Genomic DNA, 13,160 nt, shown 5'->3' with positions numbered 1-13,160 from the left:
TTTTGGGGAGTAATGTTTGAATCCTACATCATTCCTTACAGCGAGCAGAAAGATGAAGGAAATATGCAATCAGAAGTTTTGTAACTATCATTTTCTGGCAATAGGAGTTTTATAAAACTTTCAAGATTCTCTGGCCAAAGAAAGGAACAGAATAAAGATCTGAGTCTCTGACCTTATTTGCCATTAAGGGGCATCCAAGAGATTACATCACCAGAGGCTGTTTGCTATTTCCACAGACACTTACTTAGCCAACCTATTAAGTAACATCCATCAACCAAAAGCTTGATCATGCAAATTACCATGCACATTTAAAAGTTCTTACTAGAACTAGTTCTAGACCTGTTCTGTCTCAAAAACATACATGCATCAACTATGATATTTTATAAACAAAATATGCAGAGCTAGTCACGGTGCCTATTATTAAGATTGCCCATCTCCCATAAGACAAGACCCTGTTTTCAGTTACTTATAACTTTGCCAAACTCTAACCATTTGGGCTGAAATATTCCCTGCCAGGTTTTGGGGACTGGCTAGGCAAGAAGACTGGGTCTAGGAGAGACGGAAAGATTGGGACAGGGAGTCTGGGACTAGAATGAGAAGCCTGTGCAGTGGAGGCTGGTCCAAGGACTTATGGATGAGGAAGAGACAAGACTGAGATGTGACAGGCTGGAGGGGATGAGGCAGAAGGGATCACATACTGGGACAGGGGAGGGCCAAAAAAGAGTCTATGCCACACAAAGTACTTTCCTCCATAGCCTGGAATGGAACCCAAGATTCCTGTGTCTCATAGCATTCCCCTGCTGTCAGCAAATATCTGAAAATGTACTAGCAAAGTGTGTGCCTGATCCTCCTCTAGAGCTGGTCCACACAGAAGATAAACCACCTATTGTTATCAGTTAATCTGTTAGTTCAAATGGCAGAGGTCTGTGTGATGGATCTAAAAATTCCATCCCTGCTGATGACCCATGTGTCCATATGATGCTACATAATGGAGTTTTTCTTCAGTTTGCTTTAAAAAAAACCTAGGAAATTACACACAAATTGTGTAAAAAGACCAGTAAAAGGTTTCAAAGCCTACCACTGAGAAGTTAGGAAACACCAGAATTAAGGTTGCCTATACCACCTTAATTTAGCCTTCTGTGTGTGTCTGCATTATGGTACAGTCTTTAATTACTTGATGACACACTGGGTGTCCCCTGCATCATCCAGTGCATAGAATGGAATTGCTCTGGGAATGAATCAGGATTGTATAGTAAAAGAAGATGTCTGTGGGGCCCCTGCTTGGTTTGTTGCAGAAGCTATAAGGTGCGTGGGTAAGGCAGTTGAATACTGCCCTGGAGAACTGGATTCTATTCTTGCCTCTAACACAGAGTTCCTGTGTAATGTTAAGGAATCACTTAAACCAGACATATCGCAGGCGGTCACAAATTGTGTGTTCCTCATTTTCTGGATACCTAACTTGTAGAAGTGCTGAGCACTCACAGCGGCAACTGAAGCCAACTGGAACTGTGCTTTAAATACATAAAGTGCTATGTAATGTAAGTACTCTGAAAAATCAAGTCCTAGGTGTCTCAAATTGGGCACCCAAATTTAATGGATACATTTGACCTTAATCTCTTGGTGCCTTAGTTTACCATCTATGAAATGGAGATGATAATATCCCCTCATCTCACGAGGGTGTTATGAAAATAAAGTCATTAATGTTTGTGAAGAACTCAGATGCTATAGTGATGAGCATCACAGAAAAACCCAAGAGGAAATTAATAATTCTGTCTTCATAGCAGGCTTTGAATTGTTTCCAGTAAGTGAGACCTGGGGCCATACACTGAACAATAAAGAACAAAATATTGAATAGCTACTCAGTAAATGAGCACCATTCACCGTGTGTCCTGAGTGAGGCAGGGGTCCTGTCAAAAGAAATAGTATGTGATTGTGTAATTAAAGACTCTAATACATATGCATAAGGAGGCCAAATTAAGCTTGCAGAGGCAACCTTAATTCTGGCATTTTTTATCTTTTGAGTATTTGACTTTGCAACCTTAAAGTTCTTTTAATGTAGTTTTGTGTGTGTAATATTTATACACATGTATACATATGCCTTGTGAAGGCATTATAGATATTGTCTTCAATAGGCTATTTGTCTAATCAAGAATTCGTAAAACTAAACCATATATGGCCACAGAGAAAGCTGTAAAGCAGTGGATTCATTATACAGTTAAGATATTCTGTTTTTGTTACTTATGAAAACTACTACATCATTAAGATTGGGTTTATAGTGGAAACTAAGCTGCAATTTTGCCTTCCAGTCAACAAAAAAGTCATATCAGCCTTAAAATGAGTAGGCTGAGTCTACACTCAGGTAGGGTTTTTTCCACAATTTTAAGTAAATTATAAAACCCTCAAAGTAGGTATTCTCCACAGCTCAGAAAGTCTTGTGAGAGTAACACATAGAAAACAGAAATAAACCTTAAGTTCACAGGAATAACATTGCTGAGACCTACTGCACAGTATACAAATTCACTGATAACAAGTCTAGTTTCAGAAGTCATTAACTTGTAAACATGTAATACTGCTCTACTGAGCTGAATACAGATCAAAGAACTGCTGAAGACCCAAGGTTTCGTTTAAAAGATGTAAGCCTCTAGTCCTTTCTCTTGCAGAGAGATGTGTCCTCATGTAAATCTACTTCTTTTCCCACTGATACTTTCCCACCCAAAAACCTCTTTGGGCAGCGACTGAAACTCCTAAGACTTGCCAGGAGTTCAAGGAGCCTGAGTCTTCAATTGCACATTGGGTTTCTCCCACCCCCTGCAGGTTTCAGGCGGTCCAAAGGAAGATAGGAATACTCCCTTGATCGCTTCTCAGCCAGTCTAACCCTGTCTACAGACATCCTGGAAATTATACATACAAACTGTATTTTGGTTATTTATTTGCTAATCAAGTTTTTAAAAGATTTTTTAATGCATTAAACAACTTTCCAAACAATTAAAAAAATTCAAATTAGTTTCTAAAGATTTTCCAGATAAGTCATATTAAAAGAAATCAAACTGGGAATATATTTCTTCCATTGTCCTAGGAAAATTATTGGAGCCATTTTCCCATCACACCATTTGAAATCTCTCATGGAATTTTTGCAGTTTTCCATATTCATTTGAAAATGCATACAAGAATGTCATTACTATTTATTGTGACTTTGCAATTATAGCAGTCACCTGACAGAGCCTGATACTCTGTAGTTAAGGTTGAGACTTTCAGTACAAAAACCCTTTTTCACATGTTCATAAGATTATTTTTATTTTTAAATTCTTCTTTTGGGGTGTGCTTGGTCTCAGCCCAAGGAGAAATTTTTCCTAGAAAGTTTAAACAAAATAAATACCTTTAACTATAGGAAGGTGAAAAAAAACATTTTCCCATTGTAGGAATGTTTTAAGATGCTGTTAGCTTATGCATAGCTTCAAAATCTGTCCAGTGTATGTTTTTGTTGGGTTTCACACATGCACAGTAGTAATTTTTAGCTTTCATTTGAAGTGATTGTACTAACAGCACTACAGAATCAAATCTGCACTCTTTTACTCACGTAATAGTTGAAGTAGTCCCATGCAAGTGGTTAATGGGATTGTTCGCAGAGGAAGGAACTACTCAGGTAAAGATTTACTAACCAGACCCTTTGTTAGTATCATAGCTAAAAACCTATGTAGAAAGTTTCACAATAGCCAGATTTCAATGCAGAAGATTCCTTTATGGTTTTGTAGAGCTTGTGCTCTCTCCAGGAGGGAAGCCATTGTACTGTGTGTCTGATAATATGGACAGTGCATTGCAGTACTCAACTCTCAGGGGAGCAAAGACAGAAATGAGTAGCAAGATCTATATCTAAAAGATGGGCAAACCCTTAATCTAGTGCAGACTGAGAAAACTATGCTGGCCTCACCTGTTGGAAGACCCTTGCACTGCAAACCTGCATAACAAATGGCAGCTTGCTCCCTCAGTTAAGAACATTAATATAACTCACACCAAATCTTACAGTTTCTTCCCCGGTCACCTAATGTCATCTTAGTCTTGTCTGCTTGAAGCCTCAACCAATTAGCCTTAATCCAGGCCCCAGTTACATACATACCATTCTATCACACTAGCCTGGTTATCTGCCTCCTGGCAAACGTCATCAACATATTGAAGGAACTATAACGCATGTCTCCTCACAGACATGTTTTACAGCCTGGTATGTACTTTGAACAAGAGTAGTAGCAAAAACATATCCTCTCAATAGTTAACATTTATGCCCTGAGGGGTCTCTTATGCAGTTACACAAAGCTACTCCACAGTATTACTCAAAGAAAGGAGAGCCAATCATAGAAAGCAACGGAGCCAATCACAGGCAAGTCTATCTGCTACCTCAGGAGAATGGACATATTAGCATACTGACAGATTTACTGATGCCAGGCAGCAGGGTACTGTTCTCATCTATTGCATGGGGAGTGGTGTCCTAAACCTATTTCACCACTGTGGTTTCTGTAAAGTTCCAGACCTAAAATTAGATTGGCTGGAGTCAAGGAAATCTGAGGCCTCAAAATATCAGCAAAGTTAGCCCATGAAATCCTGCGTTTGGGCACTCAAACTGATATTTAGTAGGTGCATAAAGCAGATGTCTGTCTTCGTGCCTGTCTGGGATTGGAGCCCACATACGAAATTGGGCATACAATCATTGTGTGTACACACCACACATCTTCCCCCCCCCCCCAAGTATTCAGGGCTATATTGAATTAAATTGATGTTTGCTAAAAAGAATGGCAGTACCATGTGGCAGACTTGTGGAGACAGCACCATTTTAGGGTTCAAACAGCAGCATCTCATCTTGTCAAATTTTCATGTCTGTACCACAACCTCTTAAAGTTTTAAGGAGGTCTGTAAAAGTATTAATGTAGGTCAGGATCTATGACTGCCTGTCTCCTTCTGCATTATCATACTGTTCCTGAAGTTCAATTCCCTTCTACTACTGGTCACTTGTAGAAGCATCAGGAAGCCATTAACACTGTTTAAGTTTACTATCAAACTCTCAAAATCTAAAATAGTGTCATCCATTTTTTTCATACCATGATCCAACATTCAGCTGCTCGCAGCTGGTCCTCCTGAAGTGTATCCCAAAATCCTTTGCACCATTTGCAATGATGTTCCAAGGGTATGTCTACACTACAGCTGGGAAATGCGATTCAGAGTTTGGGCAGACATATATGCTAGCTCTGTTTGAGCTAGCTCTCCAAATATAGCAGGGCAGGTGGGGTGGCATGGTCAGTAACTTGAGCTAGTCACCTGAGTACAATTCCACCTGACCCCCTGTGTACACGCACAGGTGGCTATCCCGAGCTGTCACCATGGCCACATTACTATTTAACATGCTTGCCTGAGCAGAGGTAGTGTGCGTATGCCTCCCAGTGCTGGAAATCACACCTCCCTGCTGTTGTGTAGACAAACCCCCAAGAGAGGAACAGTGAAAACTGATGCAATGACTTCTAGGCTGATTTTGATATGAGGATTCTCTAAGTTAAATTAACGTTGGGGGAAAAGAGAAAAGTAGAAGGAGTGTGATGACCTGCTTGAGGGTTGGTGTGGATGGTTCTGAGTAAAACTGTTAATTCACCTATTTTTGGTACAAACTCCAACCAGATTCCACAAAATCTTCACCAATGTCTGTAAACTTGGACTGACTTCTGAGTTCAGGTTGAAACTTGGTAGTTTTGACTAAGAAACTGAGACAAATTCAGCAGTTTGAGCAGAAATTTTTGCTTTTGAGGTTTTGGGCTTGTTAAATCTTGAAAATGAGAAAGGCAGCTGCAAACTCCCTTGTAGTGGGGTGGTCACCCTGCTCCGGCCCTGATGGGGTTGAAGCAGCCCTGGAGAGGGCTATGGCTGGAAAAAGCAGCCACAGTTGGGGGCCATGCCCCAATCAGACCATAGCTGGCCCTATAAAAAGGGCTGTGGGCCAGGAGCTCAGAAGAGAATCTCTCTAGCTTCTGAGAGAGAAGGACCTGGCTGCCAGGGAGTTGAAGGGTACCTGAGGTGGATCAGTGCTGGGGAAGGGCAGAGGGAGCTGGGGAGCTTCAGCCTGGTAAAACCCCAGGCTGCAGGCCTTGCTAAAAGGGGCCTATGAAAGGGACTGGGACTACAAAAGTATAGCTTGGGAATAGACAGAGGTAACTGGTCCAACCCTCCTTGCCAATGATGAATGGTTTACATACTGCAGTCTGCCCCAGAGAGCAGGGGCTAGATGGAGACTGGCATTAGCCACTGAGGCAAGGTGGGGACAGAGGGTGGAGGTTCCCCTAAGGGGGGGGAAATCAGAATGTGGGGCAGTGCCAGGGGGCATGTAGAGGGGTTCAGCCGGGGCTTGTCCCCCTCTGGGGCGGCTGGGAACCAGGCCGCCTTGCTACAGGGCAGCACCCCAAGATAAAGGGGCCCTGGAGTCTGGGTGGGACATGGGGGCCTGCAGTAGGTGAGACACCAGCCTGCAGAGGGCACTCCAGGCTGGAAGAGCTAATTCCCAGGACGACCAGCAGGAGGTGCCATGCTAGTGAGGCGTTGCCCAGCCACACCCCTGTGAAGCAAAAACTAAAATGATATGTACATGGAGCCCATGAGAATCAAATTCACCAAGTTGCACACAGCTATAGCTGTAACTCAAACTAATATCCTCTGGAATAAAGTGAGCACCAGGATTACTCAGATGGCAAACTTCTTGGGGCAAGGATTCTCTCTTCATTATCCCTATGTAACATGCCTAACATAATAGGGTACCGATCCTTGACTGATGGCCTGGAGGCACAACCTCAATACAAACAAATAATAGGATAAACCTGCTAACAAGTGCCCTAAGATTCTGACTATCTGCTGCAAGCTGATTGCCCTCCATTCCATCACTGACTTCATTGGAAGCTAAAGACTCTCTCAGCACCTTGCAGTGTTGGGCCAAAGATGATTAACATTCCCTCTAGAAAGGAAGTGAATTAAAAATCTCCATCTACACCTTTGAGAAAAACAAAACACAAGAAATGCTGGTTGTTACCTTGCAAGGCATAGGCTTTTTGAAGGTGATTTCAGCTTGAGTCCAGAGTCCCTTTGGGGATTCCAAGACAGACCAGATTTTCTCTTGAACCACATGATTCTCCTCAAAGATATAAACAGCCAGAGTGTCGCTCATTTTGAAAAATCCGTATACGGCATAATAAAACCGCAGACAATACTGCAAGTTTCCTGGCAGTGAGGGGCCATACAGACGTCCAATGTATCCAGGCTGTGAGGTAAACTTTGTATTCGCCAGCAAGTAATAACCTGTGAAACAGTACAATTATTGAGTCTAATAAACAATTCACAAAGTCTATTCACAGGTAAAAGAAGCTTTAGTCATTTCAGCAGATTTTGGTGCTAATGAGAGAGTGAGTTTCCACTAGCAGGTTAATTAATTATATAAAAACCCTGTTTGTAGTGCTCAAATCAGAATCCTAAATAAACTCCCTGCTGTTACAAATTTAAGACTGCACATGGCCAGATTCCAGTCTTCACTGGAGATCAACACTTCGCAGAATTACCTTAAAAACCCCTCAATTTTATAGCATCCTGCTGGCTCCATTGGCAGCCTGACTCAATTTCAGGGCTACCACTCCCTTCTCAGAGGAGATAACGGTAGTGCACTTGGCACTTTATTCATTGCCAGGTCCTCACTGAATAGTTCATACAGAAGATGCAAGCCTCTTTGGTAGCTGTGGTTGAATGGTGGTGAATGCTACACAAAAAGGTTCTATATAAGCAGCGTCAGAAACCACAATGTAAAAAGGATATTCCCCAAACAACCAGATATCCTGAGCCCCTGCCTTGGAGAGGTAAGAGCACTACTGGTATGCAATTCTTGCTTTTTTAATCAGCAGGATGCTTGAATAGAGTATATATTCATGTGCCTAACACCTCTCCTTATTAAAAAAGTTAAGCAAAACTCCTATTATAAATTCCTACAAGTAGTTCAAAGCATGCTTTGAAAAACAGTATAGGACAGATCCTCACTGGGTGTAAATTTGTGTTGACCTGTTGACTTGAATGTAGCTGCATTGATTTAGATCATCTGAGGATCTGGCCCTATATTTCCCACAGAGAAAGGGCAAGGTTTTTCCTGGCACTTGTGAGGGTGTAGTAATGGGAGTGCACAAGGATCCTCCTCTCTTGAAGTTCAAAGGCCAGACACAGTCATAGTCCTTTAGGACCTTCACAAGGACAGTGGAGTATGCATGCTCCTTCTATATGACTGGGAGCTTGGGACGGTTCTCAGGGTGCCCGTGACTGAGAGTCACCTTACAACACCCTGCCTCCAGCAGGAGAGACACTTGTTTGTGCTTAACTAGGTGCCAACTCCAGGATACCTCAGTCTGCTAACTATCTATCTTCTGGGTTATGGCAACTCCTACTTTGCCTTGCAGGTTAACAATACATGTACCCCAGTCACCAAGCCGCTTCAAAGTGTTCCCCCGCAGGGTCAACACTCTACACACTCCAAGAAACATCAGGTTTGCTCTCCCCATGAGGACAGGGTACATACCAGCTTGTTTGAGTCAACTCAGGAGCAGTTCTTGTATAATACCACAGCACTGAGATATAGTTATAGTGAAAACAATCACTAGTTTATTATCAATGATCAAGTGTTAAGAGACAGTGAGTGAGGATAATGGAAACAGAAGGGTTACATATAAAACAAATCATAACACAATCCCTATAGACTAAGTTTACTTTGAGACTACCTTCTGTCTAAATAAATTTCTCACCCCAAAATGTCCTTTGCAGCATTTTCCACCAAGTCTGGTTGAGATCTCATTTTTATGAATGTAATCACACTGCCTGATTACTTCCTAGATGCAGGATAAAGGGGTGTCTTCCTTGCCTCCTGCATATACTCTCACCCCAAGTCCATTTTCTTTGCACACAGCTAGGCTAACCCCAATAGCTTGTTTTTTCACCCCTTGTTGCTCCTTTTCTGTTGACTCTCTATGTAAATAGGTCTTCTATTGTGTTGGCTTACAATGCTTAATTTACATTTCAACAGATATGCAGCTTACCTCCACTCTGGAAGAAAACCTGTTTTCTTCTTTGGTTGTGACAGACGTTAAAATATATTTTCAGTACATACACACAACTCTTTAACCATCATCTGTACAGACATCTTGCAACAATTCTGAGGATCAGTATGACAATTGTTTATTAAAGGATGCACGACACTCTCTGGTGAAACAGAATGTACATGACAGACTCGGGAGACACCTGTACTCTCTATGCACCCACTCTGTGGCCCTTTGCCAGCTGGCACTAACAGGTTATTGGGTTACAGAACTCCCCCTGGGGCAGCATCTTTCTGCCCTACCCTCAATGCAGAGCAGTATGTCAACTGCATAGCCTGTTCTGGAATAAAGAGTAATTTAACCTTTAAATTTAAAGAGTTGGACTTTTCCAGTTAAATGAACTTTTGATTTACCTAATCCAGTAGTGTGATCTCCTGTCCTATACGCATTAGGCTTTACTTTCACTCTGCTCCAGCCAGGGCCATCCTTGTGATCCTGATAAAAATGACACAGATCTTCCTCAAAATTGCAGCTTGCCTCAGCAGGATTGAAAGAAAATCCTGCAAAAAGATAAACATGCTCTGCTAGGAGAAGTATACTGTAGTATGCATAAGTATTTGAAGAACAAGAATGCCAAAATGTATTCTGTTTTAACTCTGTTCATGACTAGTAATTGGGTGTATTGCAGAAGACAAGCAGATACACACACATACTTTATACATATGGCACATAGTCAGGCTGACATCAAACTATCATTTTTGTATGACAAATGGATCCTATTTTCTTATATTTTGCCAATGGGGGAAATATACCTCTTTCACAGTCCCCATAAAAATAAATACGCAAAAGATGTCAAAAGAAAATAAAATCTCTCCTTCAGGATGTAAATGCATAAAGACATCCAGACATTTTTTTGTCCTACTCTATTCAAAAGATATCCAGACAAAATGTGTGTATAATAATATTTAGATTTCCAGTGTGATAACTTTCTAAGATAAATATTTAAGATTTATTCATTCATTTTAACAAACCCTCCTTTCCTAAAGGTAAGTGGTGTGTGTGTGTGTGTGTGTGTGTGTGTGTGTGTGTGTGTGTGTGTGTGTGTGTGTGTGTGTGTGTGTGTGTGTGTGTGTGTGTGTAGTATTTTTTATTTATGGCTGCTGACATCTGGAGCTTTGCTTAATTCACATTAGTATAGCATGTTTCACTGCACAAATGAAAACATCACTATAAATGGTGTAATTTATTAAAGAATTGAGCTAATCTCTTCATCCATGCTGAAGGCTTTGGTTTTCCTGCTGTGTGGAATTCAAAGGCCAGAATTTTAATCTAAAAATATCCCCACTCAGCAGGCTGCTTCTAAGAAAAATGCTTCTCTCTCAAAGATATTCACAGATCATTTTTACAAGAATCAACATATGGCAATCAGGTGATGTTCCTATAGGTGGTAGGTCACGTCTATGTGAGCTCTGTGGTGGCCTGGCTCAGTCCTCCATAGCATTACAGTACAGTAGCTAATACAGGGAGTGAAAAGTTTGCTTGCTACTGCCAAGTAGGAGCTTTCCCATAGTAAGTGTGGGGATCCATGCTATCAATTTCTGTGGAATCTAAGCTTTAGTTTAGCAAAAAGGAAAAAGGGTTCTAGCCCTTGTAGTTGTAAAGATAACCTTCTGAATGTGAACCACATGTAAATTCATGCAGTGCTATCATTCTGAGGCTTCAGACATATAGTTTCCATGCCTCTACTACTGCTCATGGTTTTCCCAAGCTACAGAAGACTGAAAACAGACCAGCCCTATTAGCAACCAACCCTATTGCAGCAGCTAGGAGGGCAAGGGAGGATTAATGTTTTGGAGATCCTACTCCTTACAACAGCTGGAAGACCAAAGGAAAAACAGAAAGCAAGTGCTCCTCCTCCTTTCCAGCAGACAAATGGGGCTGTGGTGGCTTTAAATTTAACAGACACCTACAAGCCAGCTGTGAAGGATGGAGGTGTCAAATAAAGTACAAGAACAGCACTTTGAAAGAATCCCTGCACCCTGACTCTGGGTGCTGATTTAACTCAGCTTTTCATTAGGGCATTGGCCTGAAGAGCAAGGGCCCATCTTTTGAATCAGCCTGTGGCTAGTAAGTTTAGTCCTCTGACTAATGAGTGGCTGCTAGATTTTTGAAGACCTGAGGTAATATTTGTGCACTTTTGAATCAGGACTCCTACAAAAAAAAAAAATCCAACTTAATGTCACTATTGTACAACAAAGGATTTCAGATGGAACTGACACATACAGTCTCCTGGACAGCTGGAGGCAGAGAACCACTAAAGCCAAGCAGAAAGAGAAAGCAATTTCAGAAGTATTCAAAGCAACTAAAGATGGAAATATGGGAATTGGTGACAAAAACTGAAGTGTTAAAACATAACTGAAAATATTTCAACAAAACACCAAGGAAATTACTGGCATGAATTTCTCACACAGAAAAACTTAATAGGCCAAAATCGGACCTGGCATAAGTGGATATAGCTCCACAGACAACCTAGAGTTCCACGCACTTACAGTGGATAAGAATTTGCATCAGGATATTTAGAATAAACTGTGGTGTTCTAAAGAGGTAACAGACTGTATTTAGCCCATCAAATAAACATCTGAAAGTTAAAATAGAAAAGGACAATACATTACAGCATAAGTAATAAATGCATCAAAGTGCAACATTATTGCAAACATAATCAAGAAATCAAAATACATAAATCCCAAGCATAGACTGTTACAAAAATGAGTAAAACTAGAACAGGAGAAGAGAAAATAGTGATACAAAAAACTACATTCAATAAACCAAGACTGATAGATTAGCAATATATCTGGGACCTCAGTCTCATGCCCTCCACAGAATACATCTTTAAGTTGTGCAGATAAAGTCTGCAGAGACCACATACAGATGTAAAAAAGGAAGAAACTGTTTTCCATTAGATCAGTACAAAATGTTTTTTTTTCTTCCCATTTCAAAATAAGTCAAAATTGTGACCAAAAGTTTGATAGGAAATCGTTAATCATTTTGTTAGAATGTTACTTAGCAATGAAAAGCAACATTCAAACTAAACAGTATTTGGCTAGTCCAGGGACAGACACTGTATCTGCCAAGGGCTGAATCCTGGCCTTAATTGCCCCGCAACAATCATCATGTGGATCCAGCTTAGTTCTGTTGTTGTGGAAACCTAATAAAATCCTGACAGAACTCCCCTCTCAGAGGCAACTAGTCACTCCATCAACTGAGGGAAGTTAATAGGCCACATGACCCCAAAATATATCTTCCGATGTACAACTCTGAAATGGCGTACCAGGCACGTAGAAGGATAGGACATGTCCCAGTGTTAATCACTGTGGGAAGGAAAGAACCCTTGCCAGTTACTGTGGCCTTCTCTCACCATGGCACCTTGTTTATTTAATTTTGGGCACCTGTCCCAGTCCCACACTCCCTCAGAGGCATGCTGTACCAGCTTCAGCCTCTGTGGTAATGTGTTTAACCTCAGGGAGACAGAATTGCAGCACTCTAACTAGTATTCCTGTTGCAGCATGGAGCATGCAACTTGTCTGGGAGGAAGGGCAGACCATTCTATTTTGGATCAATTGCCGAAATGAATGACATTCTGTAAATATGTTGTAAAAGTGTTCATAGATTCCATGGCCTGCAGTCTGACCTAGAAGTCTGCCATAGAAATTCCTCTAAATAATTCCTGTCTGAACTAGATCATATCTTGTGGAAAAATAACCACTCGATTTAAAAATTGCAAGTGATGGAGAATCCACCACAACTGTTAGTAAATGGTTTCAATGGTTAATTACCCTTACTGATAAAAATTTATTTCCAGTCTGAATTTGTCTAGCTTCAACTTTTAGTCATAACCTTGTTATATTTTTGTCTGCTAGATAGAAGAGCCTATTATCAAATATTTGTTCCCTTTGAAGGCACTTGCAGACTGTGGTCAAGTTACCTGTTAACCTCTTTTTTAAGCTAAATAGACTCAATGAGCTCAGCCTATTACTAGAAGCATGTCTTCCAATCCTTTAATCATTCTTGTGG

The 13,160-nt window shown here is 41.0% G+C and overlaps 1 protein-coding gene across 2 annotated transcripts in view; it reads right to left on the bottom strand.

Annotated features, from left to right (window-relative positions):
* MAMDC2 (MAM domain containing 2) overlaps positions 1-13,160 on the bottom strand; it is a 107,500-nt gene that overhangs the window by 27,706 nt on the left and 66,634 nt on the right. For both annotated transcript variants that reach the window (XM_032798156.2, XM_032798155.2), the window contains exons 8-9: positions 9,503-9,649; positions 7,055-7,320 (exon numbers count right to left, since the gene is read on the bottom strand). In XM_032798156.2, coding sequence (XP_032654047.1) covers positions 7,055-7,320; positions 9,503-9,649 — 413 coding nt within the window. The remainder of the gene's footprint in view (positions 1-7,054; positions 7,321-9,502; positions 9,650-13,160) is intronic.

This window comes from Chelonoidis abingdonii, chromosome 6, assembly GCF_003597395.2.
Source record: "Chelonoidis abingdonii isolate Lonesome George chromosome 6, CheloAbing_2.0, whole genome shotgun sequence".
NCBI classification, from domain to species: Eukaryota; Metazoa; Chordata; order Testudines; family Testudinidae; genus Chelonoidis; species Chelonoidis abingdonii.
The sequence above is the reverse complement of the archived record's forward strand: the minus strand, read 5'-3'. Positions and strand labels throughout refer to the sequence as shown.